Below are 25,060 nucleotides of genomic sequence, written 5' to 3' on the forward strand. Positions count from 1 at the left end.
AGGGTCAGGGGCAAAAAATAAACAAACACATACATAAATAAATCACTTAGGCTACTGCACCTTTAAGAACGCGTTGTTTTGAAAATTGCTATATAATTAAGGTATTACTGTTGATTATTGGTGCGCTCACTGCTCATAGCCAAACACACTGATTTAAAAACCGAAGTGGCTGCGTGGAGATAGCGCCATCAAATGGCGTGAAGGACGAAGCACGCCTGGGGTTCAGGTCTTCCTCAGCCAACCAGGAAAGAGGGTTTCCTCCGATCTGGATTGAGGCGGAGGAGACCAGAATCGTTTATTCTCGTCCTCCAACATCTACAGCGAAATAAGCACCTTATTTCCCAGTGATCTGCAATGATTTCTCCTTATAAATGTGCTTGCATATCTAATGTTTGGTGTTATAACCGACGTTAGGTCGCTGTTTTATTCTAAAATAACCATCAAAAAAGACGCCCTGGTCGGAGGAAGCCAAAGGGGGCCATTAATGTGTTTTCTTTATTTCTGTTGGCTGTTGGATGGAAAATGAAACGCGGAAGTGAACGTGACTGCAGTCGAGGTGCGTGCATGCCATTTTAATCACTGAGACATTCATATACGGAGAACCATGTAACTTACAATAAGAGAACGGTTCTGTTCTGCTGGGAATATACACGACGCGTCGACGTCGTTATTTCACTTAATGTCGTAATCTGATCATCATCTCATCTGGCAATCTGCCATTCTGCTTTCAGACCATCACGTGCGCTCGTAAAACAATAGGAATAATGGCCATTGGGTGATTCACTTCACTTCACACTACTCAAATTCTCTTAAAAGTAGCCGGATAGTAACCAGAGGGGGCGGTTATTTAGGTTTTTTGGGGGGGTGTCTTTTCTTTTCCCGTTGCAGGTTGCCCGGAAAAGGGTGACTTGTCAGATCTTGTGACTCCAGAGGACGCTGTTTTGCAATTCTGCAAAATAGAATTAAAGTAATAAACAAGACAAAAATATCAATATAATTGAGGAACATTTAGTTTTATACCATGCATAATGGGAACCGGGTGCCTGCTCGACTGGAAATAATGTGGTTGGTGTTTGAGGCCGTTTATTGTGGTTCGTTTCTAGGACAACTAATGGTGACATCATGTAGTAGATCAGGCCACCAAAAATAGAAAGGTCTTTTTGACATGAAAACATATAAGCTGTTCTGAGCATTTGTGTGATGCAATTGCCTATACAATAACACCGTATTCCTGTTTACCTATTGTGTTAATAATAGTAATAGATACATTTATGTCACGTCACGTTGGGATTTAATCCTGGGCATCCGATTGCTACGAATTGCTCCCCAAACAGCGACCTCTTCGGTCACGGAATTCGAAAAGTCACCGACGTCAGTGTAACATCTGTGGGGGGTACTTTTGTCCATGGCTGGTACCATAGGCGCCGAATTATGTGCGCGCTCGTTAGGGCTCATGAAGGCCCGGCCCACATACTTTGTGCGCGTGCGAATTGTTTTAATTAAACGACCAAACAACAGTAACATCACACTCTCCCAACCTTTACTTGCACCAGAATACTGTGTTAATTATCTACATGGTTCTGTGTCAATTTGTGACTATCACTTAGTTGTAGCAAGTGAGTGTGAGAGACAGAGACAGACTCAACAGCTAGTCGCAAGCTACAATATGGTCGCAAGTCACGTTCATGTAACCTCTGTAATTTGCACAAGTCGATAGCAATTTTGTAGCTTGGTAAAAGGGAATGCCAATGGGGCAGCCAATGTATGATACATTGGCCTACAGGAGCACACCCCACCAATGAGTGGACAGGTTGTCCGAGCCTATGGGCGAGCTACTGTAATGGTACTGTGAATCTGGGCCCCCAAATCTGAGATTGTGGTGGGGGCTTGTCATTTCTCGCAGGGGCTTTAGCCCCAAGGCACTCACAGGATCTGCACCACTGGATACAGATAGACAGACCTCATGATTGTGAAACCCTGTCACTTGGATATCACGCTTATTCATATCATAATAATAATAATAATAATAATAATAATAATTAGTTAAATTCATTTATTTGGGTACAAATAGAATAGAATTGTGTGTGTGTGTGTGTGTGTGTGTGTGTGTGTGTGTGTGTGTGTGTGTGTGTGTGTGTGCGCGTGTCCAATATCAGCTATTATAGGAAGCCGCTCAATTTGGAGGAGGTGTTGTTTCCTTTACCCATGATTGTTGTCTGCTGTGTTTGACAAGTATGCCAACATTATTGTATGTAACAATGTTCTGCCTTATATGCACTTTGTGCAAGGCATTCTTGTACTTCTGTTTATGTGGACATAAATACATATTTCAAAAGTGTGTGTGTGTGTGTGTGTGTGTGTGTGTGTGTGTGTGTGTGTGTGTGTGTGTGTGTGTGTGTGTGTGTGTGTGTGTGTGTGTGTGTGTGTGTGCGTACGTGCGTGTCTTATCTCATCTCAGAAACGGATGGACCGATCAGCATCAAAGTTTTCGTGCACACTTTTCAAATTGGCCTCATGGTGGTGCTATAGAAGGCCACTTAACATTTTGGCCTGTAACTCATACAATAGAAATTCCCTGTTTTCCCTGGATTCTTTAATTGGATCATGACGCCTGTGCTCCTACCATGATTGATTCTCATCAACTCAGTGGTTTCTCTCTTTCTTTTTCTTGTCTGTCCCAGGTAATGACCTCACCGTCTCCTATTTACGCCTTCTGGCGCCTCCCCTGCAGCTTTTCTCAGCTGCAATGTGGCAGGTCGTGCAGCAGGGACGTGTGGATCATTATGGGATGCTGGAGGAGTTTATTACCGCAGTGACAGAACTGGTTCCCGAGTTGATGAGCTACAGCCAGAGAGCCCAACTCATCATGGGACTGAGGGCCAGGGTTGGTACAAAGTAGTGATGGTCTATTTGTCTGTCTGTCTGTCTGTCTGTCTGTCTGTCTGTTTGATGGTTTATTTTCTCTGCCAGGCTCAAACGGCAGGGAGGTTTTCGTGTGCGTGTGCGTGTGCGTGTGCGTGTGTGTGTGTGTGTGTGTGTGTGCGTGTGTGTGTGTGTGTGTGTGTGTGTGTGTGCGTGGCTGCGCACGCACCTGTCTGTCTACTGAGCTAATCTCCAGCATATCTTCTTTTTTCACGGAATGACAGCATGACATAACAGAGTCCCACCTGATTTCTAAATATGTACCACAGTGTGTAGTGTGATGCATTGCTGTCTATTTGATTCCAGCTGGTTCTAGATCTGTGTCGGGGTGAGAACCCAGCGGATCTTCAGACCATCCAACCTCACCTGGACAGAATCAAGGCCCCCATCAGCACCGCCAAGGACAGTCATGTAAGAACACACAGTTTGGTGGCCATCTTCTTTTATCCAAAGCTTATGACAGAGTCGTGAGTTTGAATACAGTTTTACTTTGTGGAGCTACCAACGTCCCATTAGGACTTGATTATAATTATTATAAAAGGGTTGCAAAAAGTGAATAATGTGTTATAAACTTAGGGGAGGGGTTTTTACTGGATATTTTGTCTTTGATCTCCTTTTTTAAGGTTATTTTATTCCTGTCATTATCAGATTAAATGTCTGACTGCTTGTTATTTTGCACGTGTAAAATACTGTGCATCTGTGTGTGTGTGTGTGTGTGTGTGTGTGTGTGTGTGTGTGTGTGTGTGTGTGTGGGGGGGGGGGGGGGGTGTGCGTGCATGTATACGCTCCCGTGCTCTTCGCTGTGCATTTCAGGTGACTATAAATCAGGTGGAGGAGTCTGAAGTGAACTTTGTGGAGTTGGTCCACACCTTGCTGGATGACCCCTCAGAGAGAGAGCACTTCTTCACGGTGAGCTCTTATAGCTGAGGTCCTTTAAGTCTTCGGTTACCAAACCTTTTCAGTGGAGACCCCAAATATACATTTGATGTCTCCCCGGGACCCAAGCTTACAAAACACTAGGCCTGTCCCCGACTAAGGATTTGTTTAGTCGAATCTAATTGGCGACTAATTGCCAATAGTCGACTGGCAGTCGACTAATTAAAAAAAAAAAAAATCTAGGGCCAAAATACATTTTATTTCAAAGGGCCAAGTCTACACAGTTTGTTTTGTGTCTCCAGCAGAGTTTCTAGTGTCTCTATCTCTCTCTGGAAGAGGTTGCACATGAACTCTGCAGCCGCACTGAGGCGCTCCAACACAAACAATACCAATGCAAAGACGAGGAATAAGAAGAATAAAGTGGAAGTTACGTGTGGTTGCAGGTGTAGACTTGGCCAAAAAACAATTTAAAACATTTTTGGCCATTAATTTTTTTTTTTTTTTTACTAGATTCGACTAAGAGACACGCAGTCGACTCGGACCCCCTGCGACTAACCAGTCGACTAGTCGACTTAGTCGAGGTCAGGCCTACAAAACACATATTGTAAATTAACCACTAAAGCACTAATTAATAGTGAAAATAGCCGATCTACAAGCTCATCATATCTTTTCCCCAAAAAGTGTCTTGAAGGACCTCCCAGGTTATTTAGAGGACATGACCTCAATCAGTGTTGTTACTTCACCTTTAATTTGAACAAAATAATAAATTTGCATCTGTCCATTTCTCTCTCTCTCCCTCTCTCTCCCTCTCTCTCTCTCTCTCTCTCTCTCTCTCTCTCTCTCTCTCTCTCTCTCTCTCTCTCTCTCTCTCTCTCTCTCTCTCTCAATCCAATCAGGAGATCTTCCCTGCACACTTTGGTTCTAAGTACAACACTGCATTAGAGATATTAGTGTGGGAGTTTATATCCAGACTGGAAGAAGTTCTGCCTGTCCCCGACTTCACACAGGTGGGGTTCAGCAAACGACCTTCAACTTTCATGATGACGATGATGTTGTTGTTGTTGTTGTTATTGTAATTATTATTGTTGTTGTTATTATTACAGTAACAATTAATTATGCACAATATATCAGTCATATAAGTATCGGCCGATATCAAAATTATTCCTGATATGTTGCGCTATGATGACGTATTAATTCTATGCCAACCACGTTGGAAAAACAGCTCTTGTCAACCTACCTACAAAGGAGACAATTTCTATGGTGTTATTATTATTAAGTCTCTGAAAGTGATTTTTTTTTTACCTTTTGCAATAACTGTTCAGCTTAATCATGTGAAGAGGAAGGAAGACACAATAGTTGAATAGCAAACTTAAAGGGTCTACACCATGAAAATCACGTTTTTCTTGGTTTTTTGTATTTTTTGGGGTCCCCAGTGTCTCTTGTACCCCAAAAAATGTTTTTTTTTTTAATTCAGTCATTCCTTCTCATTTCATGGATTTCCAGAATGGGCGTGTCTGAACAGGCGATCTCAGAATGGCAATGTTTATGATGTCATAAACATTTTTGATGGCAAACCCAATGTTAAATGAAAAGTGCCCGAATCGCTCCGAAACTTTTTCTACCCCCCCTAAGTGGGGGTCTACGAACAAATACTTCGGGCTCGGATTTTGGCTCCGCCCCCCGGAAGTGGGTGAAACAGGCACCTCAAACACTTGGTGGAATTGTTCAAAAATGTTCAAAGTGTCTTTTTTTCAATTTTGTATTTTTCTTAGATGCTTCTTTTTATGCAGAATTATTCAATTTTTTTTTTTTTTTTTTAATATATTTTTTTATTAACAGAATTTTTTATTAACAGAATTGCTCAGTAGCCCCCCCCTGCCCAAGAGGACGTTTTGGTATTGCAGCTGAAAGTGCTGTATAAGCCAGAGACAATTGACTTGGGATGAGTATATCTGAGTGATGATTTAGGCTCAAACCTTTTGAAAAAGGTTTGAGGGACATACACCATATGATATTAAATATCAAATATATTTTTTTAATTCATGGTGTAGCTCCTTTAATAAGCCACCATAGACCATACCATCCAACATCCCAATATGTCCGTAGTGCGAAGAAGTGCTATATTTTGCAGAGAATGATCACAAAAGCTAATGTCAATATTGTGCATTCCTAGTAATAATAACGCATTTATTATTTGACCATTCAATTATAGGTTGCATTGGTCATAAACATCTTATAAACATAATTCAATAACTGCAGAAGAAAAGGCAAAATAACGTAGATGTAATATTTTGGTATTGATAACGGTAATCAAAAAATATTATTAACACATTCCATGCCAGATTTTAATATCATAATGTACTCACCCACTGCCAGCGATGTATTGTTTTTTTTGTTGTTTTTTTCACCTCGCCACAGACCTCGCTAAATACCTTATGATCGCGTGTTCAACTGTTTGTAGACACACAGGGTAGTTGTGTGAGTGGCCCAGAGAAGACATTTTCAATCGGCGACATTCCATTTTGCAGTAGTAGCAGTTTCTAAAACCCGTTTCAAACAGCGTTCAGCACGGAGAAAAACAACACCGAGATAATGGCGATTTAGCGGAAGCTTTAGAGCGGCGGCAGATGGGAACGAAAATCTTCGATTGATGTCATTTCCGTATCCGGGTGTGCTACAATGAAATGTGTCACTGCGAGAGAGTGCTACAATGAAATATGTCACTGCGAGAGAGAAAGAAAAAAAAAAGACCACTTCACTGGCATGCTGCAGCTTTATTTTGGTTTGCGTAGATCTACGCGATTGGCATGCAATGTCTTAATACCTACATCTTTCTTCACAGATGGTTGCATGGCTGGAAGATAGCCCTTCCTTCCTAGATGACTGCTTACAGTCATTCTCTCCACCAGAAGACATGAAGGTTGTGTTAGAACAGCGCAGAAACCACATTGAAGAGAAAGGTAGTTATTGTTTTGTTTTGCCAGTTTATGCTGTTGATGTTTCCGAAAATCAATAGTTATAACTGAGTGTGATTCTTGAACAAGAGAGATCTATTGTGGATAAAAACATTTTTACATAATGTTCATTGCTCAATTTATACATTTTTTGCCAAATTTCTTTTACGCCCTTTTTCTCCCCAATTAAGTTGCTATGCCAATTAATTCCTCCCCTCACACATTTCTTTGTTGTCACTGCTGTTGTATCCTACTGAGTCACCTACCAGTGAGGAACCCCCACCGGGAGGACGCCTTTGTCCTACTCGCCCAACACTCCCTGCGGACAGGTGCCGCCCCAGCCCGCAGGAGTACGTGCAATGACCAATATCATCCTCCCCGCCCGGCTCCCCTCCCCCTCCCTCGAACCCACAACCTCCTTGGTGGTGGGCAGGGACTTTACCACAGCGCCACCCTAGCAGTGAATTTCTGTGTGTGTGCGTGTGTGCATGCGTGAGACATTTAGGAAGGAAACCATTAAAATGTTCTATGCCCTGTGGTGAGGGTAGAAGATTGTCTTCTAAATAGAGCTATATTTGTAGGACTAAAATAATTCCGGTTTATACTGCAATTCCCTATTCTCTCTGTCTACTTCAAGCCGGGTACTTTTAGCTTTTTGCGATTAACCTGTTTCTCTTCTTTGCGTTTCAGATCCCGGACTACTGCCCATGGAATCATGCATCCTGTCCTCCCTGTCCGTGCCCCCAATGACCCGACTGGTCCTTCCTTCCGATGTCCCCTCACATCTGGAGAAAGAAGAACTTTCGGACGTCCTCATCAACCAGGTGGTCGTGGACAGGGGGTCAGGGATGACGTCTGACCTGATCCAACACTCGCTGAAGGAGAGGAGGTCCTCGGCCGAGAACGAGATAAGAGCTCAAAGCTTGGTTGTGTGTGACACGACGAGCCCCCTAAACCTGGTGTTATCTGGGGGGAGTGACTTGACAGTCAATGACAGCGAGCACAGCATCCGAGGAGGGAGGGTTCTGAGGAAGAGGAAGTCGAGTGGAGACTTCGAGGTTCCGTTAAAGCGTTGCACTGAGGCGTCCGTGTTCCTGTGAGTTTTGCACAAAAACATTGATTCAGAGCCGTCACATAATGTTCTTAGCTTTTGTCCATATTTATTATTTCGCTAGGTTTTTCTTCACCCTGTGAATACCTTGAGGACCACAGGATCTGAATTCTCTCGTATTGAAATTATTTTCCATTGAAAATCGTGTTGCATCTCATGGCATCACGTTTTTTCAACTTCAGTCTTACTGACAATGAAAGAGAAAGGTCTGACTTCTTTTCACCTGTAACCTGTAATGTGAAATCAAAGATGATTCTGATTCTGATTCAGTGCTTGCATTTTAAACAGCACACGTGTGTGTGGCAAAGGCACATATGTGAACCTGCGAAACTTTTCTTCACTGAGATCTTTGTTCCTCCTTTACAGAGATGCACCAGTGAACATCAACAGCTCAGGTGATTCACCTCTTATCTCCATATGGGGAGAATACACAGGTATGTACAGACCATTAATGGATTTGTATTTGTTTGTCTTTCTTTCTTTCTATCTACACACACCGTCCATAATCATCCACATCGTCAACACACCGCCTCCTCGTCTCATTTCAGACTCCGAGGGGTCCTTGTACCCCGTGGGGACAGACACCAAGGTCCCCTGGTCAGATGACGAGACCCTCAGCCTGTTGGACATTTGGGGGAAGGAGTCAATTCAGAGTGTCCTGAGGGGCTCTCTGAAGAACCGACACGTCTTTACACTCATCTCCCAGAAAATGGCGGAAAGGGGACACAGGAGGACGGCGGAGCAGTGTCAGACCAGAATCAAACGGCTGAAGAAGTGCTTCAGACAGTGTCTGCACAATAACAGGTGGCTGCATGTCACACTAATGATTAACCCATTAAGACCTGAAGCCGATTCTAAAAATGTTTTCTAAATCCCAATCTTTTTTGAAAAAAAAAAAAAAAAAAAAAAAAAAACACAATTTTTCGAAAATAGCAGATCTACAAGCTCATAACGCGGCACTCGGTGCCGCGCTATGAGCTTGTATATCTGCTATTTTTGAATAGCCAAAGACATCTAAAGTGACACAGATGCGTTCCAGGTATCAATGGGTTAAAGGATGCAATGGGTTAATTTATTCAGTAATTTCAGTCGTAAGTTACCTTATTTTAAACTTTTAAAGAAACGTTTGTTTTTGTTCTAAGATGGGCAACAAAATTGTAACTTATGTCAGATATTGAGATGTTATTGAGGTTTCGGTTTCATGTTGTGACTTGATCACGACGGTGATGATGATGGTGTAGATTATTATTATTTGATAAACAACAACGTGATTCTTCTCCAATCCAGTACCACAGAGAAACCCCGACTGGAGTGTAAGTTCTATGAGCAGTTGGAGCGAGTACTTGGCACCTCCTCCACCTTAGTCCCTGAGGTGACCTACGAAGTAGAAGAGGGGACGCCTGGGGAACTTCAGGAGGGACCTGAAGACTGGCAGGTCCTGGGACACGCAGGCCAAGAAGACATTGGTTTAAATATTATTTTTTTTACGACATATTTGTCATGCCATCTTACGTCTGGGCCCCACCAGGTGCGTTGTGTTGTGTTGCGTTGCGTTGAGTCACCTCGCGTCACCGTCATCGACGTTGTCAATTTGATGTTCGATCTACTCCAATAGGTAGAGCGCATTTTCTTTTCTTTTTTTTCTCTGATTAATATTCATGAATTATGTATACTAGTAACTAGACCATACCCGTGGGGGGATATGCGCACATGATTTGGCAACCCGGGAGCCAGTGAACACAAAAACGCTAATAAACAGCTGACATTTGGGGAAAGCGAAAAACTGGCTTCGTTGTTCCATGCACATGGTAATGGTGAATGGCTGTGTGCAAATTCAGATCAATTGCTCCAGGCACTGAGGAGAACCGGGCAGAAGAGATTTTGGGCTCACAACCCACGATTTTGGGCTCACCGCCCACACAGAGCTTTGTCGAATTATAGGAGGATTATAGGAGGATGTAGCTACAGCTTAATCCCAACAGATGTTTTTGCAATGTAAAGCCGAAGCAATGTCGTCAGTGGATTACCTTCATTGATTACAAAGTAAATGTTATCTGGCCGACGGCTGTCGCTGATACTGACACGACACAACGCAACGCAAGGCTCGATGGCTCCAGTGGAGCCCATGGGGTGTTACTTTATCCAGATGTATCCAATTTAATTAATACTTCATCACACTCACTTTTAACAAGCATTGTTCATCAAAAATGTAATTTAACTGAAGTAACTGTCAACCAACACTGTTGCTGAGGATCGAATCCATTCATTTACAGCACAGCTTATCAACTGGACATTAATTCATAGTTCAAAGAATGAAGCCCCATCATTCACAGTTTTCAGGAAAAAGGGGGCGTGATCAAGGAGAAGACATGCACATTGATACATATAGCATAAAAAGAAGCAGGTACACGTGTATGTACATAAGGATTAGACATAAGGGGCCTTATTTTGCGCGTCTTATGACCAGGTCTTATGACTTAAGACCTGGAGGCGTGACCAATGCTGTTTGGCTATTTTGAGTAGCCAAACAGCATTGGCCAAGCATTGGCCATGCCTCCAAGTTAAGGCCCAAGGTGTAAAAAGTAGCAGGTATGTACACGAGGTTAGACATAAGGTGCAAAAAGTAGCAGGTACACGAGGTTAGACATAAGGTGCAGGTTAAAAAAATATATCAGCAAGTGTAGTGCATGGGGTACAGCACTGGAACGTATAGTCTAGTGATGTGCTAGCGATAAAAAAGGACCCTGGAAATGAATTCTGGATTATGAAGGGTTATTGTGTGCTTTTTTCACATTCTAGGAACCAGAAGTGTCCCGTGGACTGACTTGGAAACTCAGATTTTCATCAACATCTGGGGTGAGGACGCTACGCAGCAGGAGTTGAGGGCTATGCACCGGAACGGACACATCTACGCAGCCATCTCCAACAAGATGGCCGCCCACGGCTTCTCCCGAACTGCAGAACAGTGCCAGACCAGAGTGAAGAGGCTGAAAACGAGCTTCAGACAGTGCTATGAGAACAAGTATGTGGGTTGCAGTGATGGAAGATGGATTTTTTTACTTAAGTAAAAGTAGCAGTACCACAATTTTTAAATACTCCTTTACCAAGTAAAAGGCCTGTATTAGAAACTTGGACTGTAGAACGGCTGTATGAAATAGGGCATCATTGGTTAATGTCTGTTTTGTAGAACATTGAAGAACCATTATTTTTCTGTGTGCAGGCTCTCAGAATTCTCTCTTTGCCTTCAGTCTCAGTGTCTCTGCTCCCCTTCCCCTCAAACTTTAGCATGAAGGGACGCGAGCGAGTGGAATGCAAGTTTTATGATCAGCTGGAGAGGATTCTGAGGAAGGAGATCTCGCTGGTGTTGTTGGGAGACAGCACAGAGCTGGAGCTGGAAGAGTCAACGACAGAGGAGGTCTATTCCGCATACTCGCACCAGGAAATGGGTATGTCTCAATCTGTCTCAAATAGCTCTACTGTACTCACCATTGTAAACTATCCACTCTCAAAAGGATTGTGTTGCATCTTGATTTATTGGATTTTGATTAAATTGTTTTCATGGGCTTAAAAAGGTTGCTTGGCTTATATTCCATCATCAAGGTTGTTAGATTTCTTTTTAAATATAGTGTGTCTATCTGTAGATGTTACTGTCGGTGCACAGGAGGAGAGGAAGAAAGTGCCCTGGACAGACAGAGAGACTGTCATCCTCCTGGAGCTCTGGGGAGACCACCAGGTATGACACCTGTTTCCCGTGGACATTTTCCAGACTTCATATTTGTGACTCTAGTTTCAATATAGATCACTATATTTCATTATGAATTACTATTACGGTTTATATAGAAGATCACTATTTTGCAGTATGCATACAAAACCCACATATTTCTCACCCCACCATCAGGTCCAGCAAAACCTCAGACGCCGCCCTCACAACGGACACATTTTCTCCGAGATATCCGAGAAGCTGAGTGCCAGTGGTTACTGCCGCAGTCCAGACCAGTGCCACACAAGGATCAAACGGCTAAAGGCTAGCTACCGTCAGTGTCAGGACAGCATGAGGTTAATTCTACATTTGACTGTTCATGTCTGTATTATCTTGGAGACACATCTTGAAATGTTGGTTCGTAGCCAAATTTTATGTGTGCGTCTTAGGGCTGCAACTAATAGCAGATCTACAAGCAGATCTCCGAAAATGGCAGATCCACAAGCTCACACAACGTGTCGGGATGCGATACATTGTGAGCTTGTAGATAGGCAATTTTCTCTACTAGAGTTCGGGCCGCTACGCGCCCCTCACATACAGTATCAGCACATTGTTTGTTTGCGCATGGTGCCATGAAGACACATTGAGGTTAGACAACACACTCCATATTTGGACGTAGCTGCAATGGGAACTTAAATTAGGTTATGGCCGAGTCATAGTGACATGAGCACGACGACTTGGCCCCCCGGTCCTCCCATTAGCCAATTAATGAAACTTATTTTAAACAATTACATCCCCAATTATTTGTATCAATTACTTTTTTCATAATTGATTAAATCAATTAGTTTGATTAACTGTTGCACCCCTAGTTGTGTCTAACACTGTGCACCTGTCGCATCGCTGTCCTCAGCTCATCAGGGACTGATCGGGTGGATTTTAAGTTCTACGACCTCTTGGAGCAGATTCTGGAGAAACAGCCTTCATCTTCATCCACTCTGGTCTCAGACTCCATTGAAATATTTGAGGATGGATCCAATGATGGCTCCATATATGACACAGGTACATGAAATCCTCCCCTTTCTCATAAGCTCAGTGCCGTAGTGCTTAGCAGTAGCAACTGCAGTACATCTCAGATGAGGATGACCTAACAGCGGAAAGGTTTCTGCTTCAGATAACCAGGACAATGAGTACACCATTATAATTGGCTCTTGCATAATGTCGCTGTCGGATGGAAATCTTGTATGTCCAACCCTGGTACTTTTCAAAAGATTTAGAAAAGAACCTGTGTTCAAATGGATCCAATGTAGCTATTAATTAGTCACAAGATATTGTTAATACTTTTCGTTAGTTCAATAATTATAAAACCCGCAGACACACTTAACCACTTTCACTTAAAAACAAAAAAGACTAATTGATGTGACGTGTTTTGAGCTCTATTTTTGCTACTTTTGTGTGACACTGCAGTAGACTACAAAGTAGGGCATTAATTTATGAAAAAACATAAAAAGGTGAAGATATGAGGTTTGTGCCAGACAGCAGCGATAAGCTTCAACACTCCATGCATAAAGTCACAGCAGATAAGAAAAGATGAACTTCCAAAAAAACTAGGTTATGCAATGCCAATTCTGAATCTGAACAGACATTATCTGTAAAATGTTATTTTGTGATTGATGTCACACCAAACCAACACTGATCGAGGCACTGATCATACCGTATTTGTCTTTAGAAATCAGTGTTCGATCAGAGAAGGCTGCATCAGGCTCCTGGTCAGTCTCCTGGTCAGATGCAGATACCCTCGCTCTGATCGACATCTGGGGCGATGAGGAGGTTCAGCGGTCGCTGAGAGCTGTGGTTCACAATGGCCATGTGTACAGCGACATAGCGGAGAGGATGCATGACCTTGGACACGCCAAAACACCCGATCAGTGTCGCTGGAAGGTCAAGTCAGTGAGAAACAACTTCCGACAGTGTTACGACAAGAAGAAGTGAGCACTGTTGCAAAGCGGATTTTAACGATATATAACGTGATACCTTTACTTATCACTAGGGCTTTCACCAACTAGTCGACTAGTATAACCACTAGTCGACCTTGTTGGTACTAGTCAAATAGTATATATTTTTTAAATATTCTTTTTGATTTTCAATTTTTTTATAGTCACACCTGTACAGTTTTCTTTTTAAAATTACAAACATTATAAACGGAACATAATAGTGTAATGCAGATCTAATTCTTTATTTATTTATTAACTCTCGGCCGCCGCACATAGCAGCGATCTGGTGTGTAGGGGACCGTGGTGAAGTTGGTTTCAGGTTGGATATTCACCCAGTTGGATAATAAAAGCCCTACTTATCACGTTATCACATTATAAGGTATCAAGTTAAAAAGTGATATGTATCTTGTTAAAACTATATTTTATTTATTTATTTGATCCTGAAATGCGCAGCGTATCTGATAAAAAACAGTATTACGCTAGAATTTATTTTCTTTTTTCCTGACATGGCAGCAATGCACTTCTGTGGATTATATATTCACACTGTAAAAATATAGTTTGAGGAGAAAAATGTCCTGTCTGTCTCCATTTGTGTGTTTGTTTGTCTGGATCACTCTGTCCGTCTGTCTGTGTCGATCTAATAATTCATTACATTGATTGAATCTATCTAATATATATTGATAACAAATATCTGGCGTATGTCTGCTGTTGTTTCTAGGCGTGGGATAAACAAAGTAGAATATAAGTTTTATAAGCAGTTGGAAAGAATCCTGGGTCAGGAGGCCGTTTCTATGGATGAATACGATGAGCAAGATGAAGAAGCCGACCAGAACTCAGGTACATTGATTGATTGAATCGATTTGTTTATTGACAACAAACACATGTACAAACATCTAATTGCACACATTTAGTCAAAAGGCCTTGAATGCTTATTTCCATTGTGGTCCTATTGATGGTATGACATGAAAGGGGAGGGATAAAATACATTGCTGGTTAAACATGATTGCATGTTTAATAAGTCAGAGTTTTGGTTTGTAAATCAATCTCTTTTCCTGAGACTAGTAGACTTTTCTTAATCAATCAATCAATGCTTTACATTGCATTGAAATACAACAATAACATGACTTTGAGACTTTATTTGAAAAATGATAATAATAATGTCATTAAAATATAGTGTTTGATTGCTTTACCTACTACCACTACCACTGGTATATTTTAACAATATTAGTAATGCTACTACTAATGAACCTTATATTTAGGCTCTTTATATAGGTCATTAGAATTTCCTGTGCTATCAGTGAGTGAGTGGCTATAATACTGGGGACATGGGGACACAATACTGCTGAATGAATGAATCAATGGTCACAATCCTCCTGACCCTGTTCTCCACCTAAAGCAGCAGGAACAGACGGGGCCAAACATGCAGCGTGGTCAGAGCTGGAGACGCTGGCTCTCATTGAGCTGTGGGCAGCAGACGACGTGCAACATGGGCTCAAGACGTGCCTCCGTAACGGACACATCTTCGCTGACATAGCGTACAAGATGACTGCCATTGGCCACCCAAGGATAGCCGAGCAGTGCCACTCCAGGATCAAGAGACTGAGGAAGTTATACAGACGCTGCTGTAACAGCCACAGGTGTGATAATTTGAGTGATTGATTGGATAGTGTGGCATACACACACACACACACACACACACACACACACACACACACACCGTATAATGTGTTTGTTTTTTCCTACTAAAGTGCAATGTTGCTCACTGCTGTTACCATTTGTCCATTTGCTGCTGTTGTCCAGAAGTGGAAGAGAGCCCATGATGTTCAGATACTACCAGGTGCTGCAGCCTGTTCTTGGAGATCTCTACACTGATGTAGATGATACAGAGCCATGTGGAGACACCCTGTACACTGATGTGTGTAAGTCCTTCAAACATTGCTTCATGTTCGATATTTTTTGCATTCATTATTTTAATCTTTTGTACTTTTGACTCTTAGTAACTCTGGAAACACACACAGTTTTAGACATGAGGCCCCTGGTCTCTATTCGGTTTTTATTTTAACATACAATTATAATTTTGTCTTTTAGCAAATCTTAATGAATGTGTTTCCAGGTTAACTAAGTTCTGCCTCCTTATAGACTACTTAGACACTTCTCTTCTCCACTCATCTCTAACTGGTAGATAAAGGGTAATTATGCATTTGTATAGCGACCTTCTCCAAAGGGCTTTACAATGTCCATTACATTCACCCATTCACACACCATGCAAGCAATGCAAGGCACCAACCTGTTCATCGGGGTTCAGTGTCTTGCTCAAGGACACATCGACATTAAGCCACTAAGCTCTCTTCCCTCCAGCTGATGAGGCCACCACCAGTCAGTTGCTTGCGGAGTCGAGCAGGAAGCAGCCGTGGTCGGACCTGGAGACCCAGGTGCTGCTGGAGATGTGGGGCGAGGACGAGATCCAGGTGACCCTGAGGGGCTGCCTGAAGAACCGCCATGTCTTTGACTTTATCTCCCAGAGGATGAAGGCTCACGGGTTCTCCAGGACGTCGGAGCAGTGCTACACGCGCATCAAACGCCTCAAGTCTGCCTTCCTCCATGACAAGTCAGTGTGGATCTGTTGGTTTTTATTCATATTATCCATTTAATGTCTGGAAAGGTTCAGGTTATGGAAGGTTCTGGGGTTAAGTTGACTGATTGTGAGGTATCTGTTGCCTCCAGGGAGGAGTTCAGGTTCTATGAGCAGATGGAGGAGATCTTCACCAGGGAGCTGAAGACAACCACAATGGACGGAGAGACCTCCATCACAAAGGAGCCTGCAGGTCGCACCCAGCCCACCCAGGACACCCAACAGAAGAAAAGTGAGTCCATTCAACACACTATTTAATTTTATGACAGCTGAATATAATATGATATCATATAATATCATATTTCCTTGTTCAGAGATTATTTTATGCCGCCCGAACTCCCTCACACCTACGTCGCACTGCCGATCCGACCATTATGTCTGAGTCATAGTGTTGGGGGGCTTTGTCAGAGTACCGCTCTACCTCCTAGGCCACTGCCATCCCCAAAATAATTTGATTACTGAAGTTACATTTTAGATAATATTGTAGTTATAGGTTGTTTTCTGAAATAAGCAGAAAATGATTTTACTGCTTTGCGACAATCTATTCTAATCTAATCTAAACGAACAACTAAATTCTGCAGATCACAGTGCTTGCAACCTAAACTAGAAGGAATATCATTCCATGTGCTCTACTCGCAGGGGAGGCAGCTCTATGCTCCCACTAGATGTGAAAAACATGTAGGTGGGAAGACTTGTGTTGTTTACAGTGGTTTCACTTGCAGTTACATAAAAAAACGATTCATAGTTTGAATAGGTGCTTTTGTAATTGTTAAAATCAAGTAATGGGTAATTCCCAATTCCCAACATTATTATCAGAGAAATGTGATAATAATGTGCTTGTACTGACTGTAAGTGCTTCTATGGTTGCTGTGGTGACACATCACTTTGACAAGACAGTCTGGTCCCATGACTCTATGTACGTACGATTACCTCAATCAACCATTTGGGATTTGGTGGGAAAGAGAGAAAATGCTTTCCCCCCACCCCAGAGATCCTGTCGGCAGGCCTGCCCAAGGTTGCATGGAATAAGCTAATTGTGAGGCACATTTGTCCACATATAATAATTTTTAAAGAGCAAACATAACAGGATAAATTATCTAAGCAAGTCCAGGTGTCACTGATGACAAGGTGGGATCTATGATACACATCTTGCTACATTGTGTGTTGTGGTCAGAGGGATTTCTGTGTTGTGTTCATTAGTGTATTGGCACATGGTTTATCTTGCTTGGCAACAGGTGTAGATTATTATTATTTTTACATATTGATCAGAAGAAGGCTCTGTTGTTTACGCTTTAATTAATCTGAATACCTATAATTTGACCTGTACTTTAAAAACAGTCATTCTATTGGCTTTACCATTTCCTACTTTATGAATCCAGCTAACCAGTTGATGACCGATGGGACGGCCAAGCTGCCATGGAGCGACAGCGAGACCAGGATTCTGCTCCAGATTTGGGGCACCGAGGAGGTCCAGGGGGATCTGAAGAGCAGCACCAAGCACAAAAACACCTATGCCCACATCTCCCAGGCCATGACCAGCCAGGGATACCACCGCACAGCCCAGCAGTGTCAGAGCCGGATCAAGAGGCTAAAGGCGAACTTCAGACAGTTCTGCGAAGGCACACCGTAAGAGTGCATAGAATAACTGTCCAGTTACGCCTCAAGGTCATAGGTCGTAGGTTCAGCCGCTTCAGCTGTAGCCTGGTGTCACATTGTATATCATTATAATCTTTTTTTATAGATTATTGTGTAATGGGGTGGAGGCTAAATGATAAGAGATTGCTAGACGGATTAAGTATCTTACTGTCATTATTAGAATCAATTGTGATTACAATCTGTTTTATATTTCCAGGAGCGGAGGAGATAAACTAGAGTGTAAGTTCTTTGAAGAGCTACTGAATATATTGGGAAGCAAGTACCTGAGCTCTGACCCTCTGATTGACGAATCCCTGGATGTCACAGGTGAGAGGACAGACTCAGAGAGCAATGACCACTTCTAGATCATCAGAACATCACACTGCACACATTTCCCCACTGCTGTCTGTGGTTTTATACGTAGGTAGGTGAACATAAAAAACATTAGAATTTGTCTTTGGTGAATACAAAATGTTGCTGTTTTTTTCAAGTGACTGATTGAACCAAGAGTGTCCAGTTCAGTAGCTACAGTAGCTGAACATGGCCTGGCAAACCCTCCCGGTCGCAGAATTCAATTTCATTTTCAGGTCTGCTGAATGAAAATTCAATTAAATTCCACGACCGCGAGGGTTTACCAGGCTAGCATAGTACTAGATCACTAGATCATTACTCAGTCCGCAGGTAATGTTATAGAGTGCCAGATCATAAAACATTAAACATCATTGTCATTGAGTTTTTGTTGACGGAAATTATTCGTGTAATTTCACTTCTAACATTTGAAATGGCAATGAGTGGTAGGATATTCAGAATCAGAATGACTTAATTGTCACACCTTAAAAATACTTCAGTTAAAGAAAGGTGAAATTCATTCTTTCATACAATTCCTTATTATCTAATTTGAGTATCCCCTTGTTTAGATATTGTCAATGAATCCTTGTTATTAGACTTTTTGGCTTGTTTGTGTGTGGTTGCATTGTTGGTCATGCCTAACTGACTCGCCAAGAGAGGAGTGGCGATAGCCTGTATTATCTTTTTGTGAATCAAAAGGATTTATTAGAAATCGACTATTTATACTATAATATGTTTAAAATAAAGAGTTGGTCTTCCCTCTAGAATATAAAGAAAATCATAAAATGAACAGGATAGTAATTAGTAGTAATAGTAGTAGACTAAATGCAGGGGTCAGTGACTCTTCAGCAGTCAGTGTAAGGTAGGAATACAGTCTAAAAGCCCTACTAACAGTGTCTGTGTCTGTGCTGTTCTTTACACCCAACTAGAAAAACTAGTCACAGGTTGGCACTAGAGCAGTGGTTCTCAAACATTTTCATGTCAAGGACCCTGATGCTTTGCTGGGGAACCCCTGGAATCCCTGGAGGTCCCCGGACCCCACTTTGAGAACCACTGCTCTAGAGCGTCATCTTGGAATCTGCCATTAGATCCTTGTATTGTTTGAAAATATGCTATTTTGGCCAGTGGATGATGCTAGAAGTATAGGACACGAGCTGAGGTCATACAAACCAACCAACCAAGGTTATTATTGTTTGGGATTTTTATTTGTATTTGTATTTCTTTTTTACTTTTTGTTTTAAATTTCCATTTAGTTTTGTTTAGTTTTCAAAATGGGTTTGTTAGTTTTTTTTAAATAGTTTTATAGATGTATAGATAGATACCTTTATTGATCCCACGGGGGAAATTCAGGTGCCAGAGACAGCACAGCAGTACAAGTTACAGATACAGGGCAATGAAGTACAATAGGTACAGAACATCAGGGACATCGCATAAAGACACCTTCAAACAAATATGAATAAAGTATACAGATGTATACACCCTATACCAGTGGTAACCAACCTGTCGATCACGATCGACATATCAACCTTCAAAGCCGTCACAGTCAATCACGATTGTATAGGGCCCATACAATCATCATGCAGAACAAGAGACGCTGCCAATGAATATAAAAGTATACAATACAGACGTATACACTCTATAATCAGAGGTTCTCAAACTTTTTGTTCTCGCCTAGAACCAGCAGAGCTTTTAGATCCAGCTCTCGATGTTATCTTTGGCCACCGACCGTGGCGTTTTTCTCTATCGCGGTAGCTGTTGTTAACTGATCTTGTTGTCTGTCTGTGAGAATGATCTCCCCGCTCCGAGCAAGCAGCTCGGTAATGTTACAATGCGATCTAAATTGAAATCCGCGAGGGTACAGATGGAACCAAATGGACCTGTGGTCCATGTATTTGTACCACCCGCTCGTATTGTATAACATAAGTAATAAGTAAATCGTTTATGAACAGCTAAAATCAGTTTGTGTGCCTCAGCCTCTGCAATTGGGCTTGTTGTGTGTGTGTGTTGTCTTGTGCTGTTTGTTCTGGGTCGGAGGTGGAGCTGTCAGCTGTGTGTGTATGTATGAGTGTAGTGGCCGTCCCGTTCCTCTTCACGTTGGTCGCGACGACCTCACTTTTTTTTTTATCGTTTCTTGATAAAGAATAAATAAATCTTTTTTTGGTTGCCAAGGGGCGACCCCAACGGCACCTTCCCGCGACCTCGCGACCCATAGTTTGAGAACCGCTGCTCTATACTCCTCCTGACTAGTACAGAACCTGTACAAAAAGTGTAGCAACGTAAGTTTTGAATACAATAAAATGACCCACACACCGTCTACACTTGCACAATAAGTTTATTCAGGCAACTTTATTCAGGCAACCTTTCGGTCAATAGACCTTCTTCAGGCATCTCTTGACAAGTAGTGACAACACAGATATATACAAAAGCAGGGTTCTTCAATAACCAATCACAGTCACCCCTTGTTGATTGGGGATAAGGTGAAAAGTCTGTATACAATCAGTTAATACACATCAAGTAACTCAGTACAATATACAATGACAGTGGATCATCACAATGTATGAAAAATCAATTAATCAAAATACACCTCACTACCAAATATAAAAGATATATAAAATGACGCACAGAGAATTATTTATTTAGTTTTATGACAAATAAACTCCTCAGTTCAGGCAAAAGATGATGTGTAGTGCCTGGGAGTGGAGAAAATGAGTTAAAAGCAACAATAATCAAAATCCATTTGATTATAGCATCACATTGAGTAAAAGTTCATCATTAAGTCCCTTGGGTGTTAAGGTTTGTAGTGTATGTATCCAATACAGCTTCATGCTGTTTAAGTAGAACGTCAAGGTAGGGGAGGCGAACCTGTTCAATACCAGTGAAATGAAAGCTAGAAATGTTGAGTTTAAAATCATTAAAATGAACTGCGACGGGATAGTCCCGATCATTCTTCCGAATAGAACTTTCATGTTCACTAATTCACTGTTTAAGTTGTCTGGATGTTTTGCCTACATAGGCCAGAACACAGGGACAGCTGTGACATCAGATACTGTACACAACACTAGTAGAAGCACAGGTAATAGTCCTTTTGATATCAAACTGTTTAACAGTGTGCAGCTGGAAAAAATGGTTTTGGACGTGTTATTGCAGTGTATTGCAAGCCTATAGTTTATCAGCCTATCAGCACAGACCACAGGTAACGTTACAGGTGACAACAGAATGGATTTTACAATAGTCACCCACCATCTTAATGCTACTAAGTCACAGAGAGTCAGATACTGTTGCCCTTTGCGTACCTTGTTATACATTCTCATAACAAACGGCACAAAGGACTGACGAAGCCCCTCCAGCCTCATCCTAGGGTAGAGGAATAAGTCCTTCCTATCGCTAACTCGCTCTTTAATCTCCATGTGGAGGGGTGGGAGTGGTTGGCCCTACACACGCCTTCATCACATCCTCCACCCCGTCCAATGTATCCCCAACGGCAGAGCAACCAATCCATCTTTGGTGGAGTGATGTATTCACTGCATCTTTGTCTTTATAGACATACTGTAAATCCCACATACTGTTTACTTGCCAGCAATAGTTGACATTTTCTTTTGTGATATGTCCCCAGAATTGGGCATCTGTCCATCGCCATAAAAACCAGTCCAGAGTGGGCCCAGCCTCACACACGTTCCTCAGCAACTGTTGGATTTACAAGGTCCAGGAAGATGTGGAGACAAATAACACAACCGCCAGAGAGAGGAATGCATATTAAGACAGGAAATCTGTCACTTGTGCCTCTCCGTATCTTTAACTACTTGGACATTCTGCACACAGAATGGTATAAACTGTGTGTGTGTGTGTGTGTGTGTGTGTGTGTGTGTGTGTGTGTGTGTGTGTGTGTGTGTGTGTGTGTGTGTGTGTGTGTGTGTGTGTGTGTGTGTGTGTGTGTGTGTGTGTGTGTGTGTGTGTGTGTAAGTAAGTAATTCCTGTATTGATTTGATCCACAATCAAAGTGACTTTTTCGTCCAGGGATGCTACTGTTTGTTTTGTTGTAACCCTTATTCTGCCACTTGCTCTGAATAGAGATCACTTTATGTCAATGTACTGTTTTCCCTATCTCGTTCTGTGTTATAAAGTGTTGCACTTGCACATTCAGACTTGTTTATTATTTGTATGGGATTTTTTTTTTTTTTGTTGGTATCAGATCTCGAATGCTTAACGTTAGCTTTTCGGTGTAAACGTTTTTATGTGAATATTAAATACATTTGTTCGTTTTTAAAATATTTATAAGGGATTGATATCTGTTTAAATAATATAAACTTTATTTATGTTAGTTCTTGTGCATTGAATGGAGGCACTAGGACAGAATACAAAAACTAAGCTTATTAGAAAATACTTTAACTGACAAATGTACAAAGGCCCTTGCACACAGAATCCAATGCAGTTTATTTACAGCGCGGCTCCAATGTCGCCAGCCATCTAGAAGACTGGAGCACAGGTCTCCGCTAGGCCGGGTTGCCTACCGCAACTTTGGAAGGCAGTCTTAGCCAATTGGAATGTGATCTGAAAAATCTGACTCATACATCTTGATCTCATGACCCCAGAGATGATGTGTACCGGTTTCTGTGAGTTTTGGCTAAAGTTTGTGGGAGTAGTAGAAAAAAACGTTGTTTTGAAGAAAACGCACAATCGCAGAAAATGTAATATGGCACAATCGGGGCCTATAAGTTGCATCATGATTCAAGGAATCCAGGGCAAAAGATATGTTGATTGTACGACCTACGGTTCAAGAGTTATAGGCCAAAAGGTGAAGTGGGCTGTTGTAGCGCCACCATGAGGATATTTGAAAAAATGTGGGATGAAGGCTCTTCCTTGGCTTAATGGGAATGTCCGTGCAAAGTTTCCCAGCAATCGGACGCTGCATTTTGTGCATAACGGGCCACCCCCACAAACTTTGGAAGCCAATCATAGCCTAACGGAATGGAATATGAGAAATATTACAAATATGTCTTGATCACATGACTACAGAGATAATGTATACTGATTTGCGTGAGATTTGGACAAAATCTTTTGGAGCAGTAACAAAAAATGTGATGCATGAAAATCTGTCTCATGTGGCGCTATAACAGGACGGACAGGAGCGAAAATATACTCTCGGCCTGGCGGAGACAATATTTGGAAGTCAATATGACGTTTCAGTGATATGTCTTCAGTCCATATTACGTGACATCCAAGATCCACATGGAAGCCACGCTAATATTAGACCACATATTCCGTTGTTAATCGCAACCATGGCAAGTAGCCTATGAAAGAGTTCATAGTGAAGTGTGTTCATTTGAAATTTTCGTTTTTTTTTGTCTGTCTGCCGGATTCTGTGCAAGGGCCTTTACATAGGAGGCGCAACTGTTTACATACACAGTACAACTACACAACAGAAGTTAATTATACTGTATCCTCTGTATCTTCGTCCAGAAGCCAGGGGGAAATGCAGGTGATACATAATAGTTGAATGAAATGGCACTATTGTAAACCATGTATCATTTCAATACTTTAGGTTTAGGCATCTTTACTTTCAGACAGTAAACGTGTTTCCTTTCCAGAACCATATATTTGTCTCTTTTCGACTATGACGCATAACCCAGGCTGAAACTTTCCTGAACCTGTGAAGTTCTGTGAATAGTTTTTTTTTTCACAAATTACCCCAGAACTCAGGGTTAGTACTGCCTCCTGAGTAGGGCCCAAATTAGGGTCTGAGTCTGAGAACTTTCTCTGAAACCGAGTCGTAGTGTATGGAAACAGATCCAGAACCTGTGAAATATACACAGCACAGTGCGGTTAATTTAGTTCTAATAGTGGAAAATTAATAACACCATGTTTACCCAGCATGTTTCTGTTAACATATTGTGCACCCTGTGTCTGTCTCTGTCTCTCTCTTTCTCTCTCTCTCTCAGGATGCAAATTATGACTTGTTTACGCAGAGCTGTCCAGAGGTTTCTGCTCTGTATCAAGAGTACTAGTTCAAATGGAGTGGGTGGGAGGTCAGTGTGGGGTTGTCAGGCAACGCACTATGCACACGATCGTTTTCGGTAAACAGGCCAGAGTTATTTTTAGCATTTCATCGCATTTAGCAATTGAAAGGCCATAAACTAATCCACTGCCCCCTGCAATAAACCAGGAAATTACACAGAAGGATATCGTCCTACATACAGGGCCGCAGGAAGGGTAGTGCGAGCGGTGCGGCCGCACCGAGCCCCGCACTTGGGGGAGCCCCCAAAAAAAAAAAAAAAAAACATCTCTCTCTTTCTTCTCATACAGCAGATTCCCACAAACCAAGGAGTCTTACCCTTGCCTATAAACTGAGTTTGTACCTTGCTTTTGCATCTTTCTGTTACACTGTTGTGGTATTTGCTATTAACTGTCAATGTTTACATACTTGATTTTCTCCTGCATTAAAATATTGCAAAAAAAATTCCAGTCTTAGCTTTGTGACTAAAATGTATAAGTCAGACTGGTATGTAAATCTGAAAAAGACAAGAAGAGAGTGAACCAAAGAGCTAAAACTTTAGCAGAACGGGTACAACAGGTATTGCATAAATGGGTAGGGCATGCATTTCCAACTTGCATCAATCCTGAGTAGACGCAGCGGTCTAGTTCTTCCAGAATTCATTAAATCTCTGTGAGTGAGTGTGTCCCTCTGTCTATCTCTGCGTTCCCAACAGCCTAACTCGGCCCAGTTAGTTCTAATTCAGGCAGAAGTTAACTGCTGGTGGCTGGGACAGGAGGAAAACCCGGTGGCCGTTCTCTAAATGTCGTGGGGTCATCTGAGCCCAGTTGAGGCCCTCGATCAGCCTCGCCCCGCTAGGCAGCGGAGCATCCTCGGGTATGTGGACCACGTAGAACGGCTTG

The 25,060-nt window shown here is 42.0% G+C and overlaps 1 protein-coding gene across 5 annotated transcripts; it reads left to right on the top strand.

The window, feature by feature from the left end:
- The first annotated feature begins 291 nt into the window (after positions 1 to 291).
- On the top strand, positions 292 to 24,609 carry LOC308079977 (uncharacterized protein). 5 transcript variants are annotated; one of them, XR_013932655.1, is made up of 24 exons: positions 292 to 556; positions 2,682 to 2,884; positions 3,229 to 3,333; positions 3,736 to 3,831; positions 4,695 to 4,805; positions 6,641 to 6,758; positions 7,443 to 7,848; positions 8,230 to 8,297; positions 8,412 to 8,667; positions 9,151 to 9,329; positions 10,663 to 10,885; positions 11,149 to 11,309; positions 11,505 to 11,596; positions 11,762 to 11,919; positions 12,474 to 12,622; positions 13,290 to 13,548; positions 14,273 to 14,391; positions 14,951 to 15,191; positions 15,355 to 15,473; positions 15,913 to 16,162; positions 16,279 to 16,418; positions 17,566 to 17,812; positions 18,039 to 18,245; positions 21,783 to 24,609. XR_013932655.1 is itself a non-coding variant. In XM_080421653.1 (24 exons), the coding sequence occupies exons 1-24, from the start codon at positions 523 to 525 to the stop codon at positions 21,806 to 21,808; spliced, it is 3,870 nt and encodes a 1,289-aa protein (XP_080277779.1). In that variant the 5' UTR covers positions 292 to 522; the 3' UTR covers positions 21,809 to 24,609. The 5 variants fall into 5 exon arrangements, 4 of the variants coding, with proteins under 4 accessions (XP_080277779.1, XP_080277777.1, XP_080277780.1 ...); XM_080421653.1 differs by having other exon boundaries at positions 18,039 to 18,148; XM_080421651.1 differs by having other exon boundaries at positions 18,039 to 18,148; positions 21,816 to 24,609.
- Positions 24,610 to 25,060: the final 451 nt, after the last annotated feature.

Source organism: Gymnoscopelus braueri (genome assembly GCF_963280865.1).
Source record: "Gymnoscopelus braueri genome assembly, chromosome: 23".
Taxonomy (NCBI): Eukaryota; Metazoa; Chordata; class Actinopteri; order Myctophiformes; family Myctophidae; genus Gymnoscopelus; species Gymnoscopelus braueri.

Coding starts and splice junctions, on each gene's coding strand:
- LOC308079977 (XM_080421651.1), top strand. CDS start 523: ATGAAACGCGGAAGTGAACGTGACTGCAGTCGAG. Junction 2,885..3,228: donor TCATGGGACTGAGGGCCAGG/GTTGGTACAAAG, acceptor ATTTGATTCCAG/CTGGTTCTAGATCTGTGTCG. Junction 6,759..7,442: donor AAACCACATTGAAGAGAAAG/GTAGTTATTGTT, acceptor TTTGCGTTTCAG/ATCCCGGACTACTGCCCATG.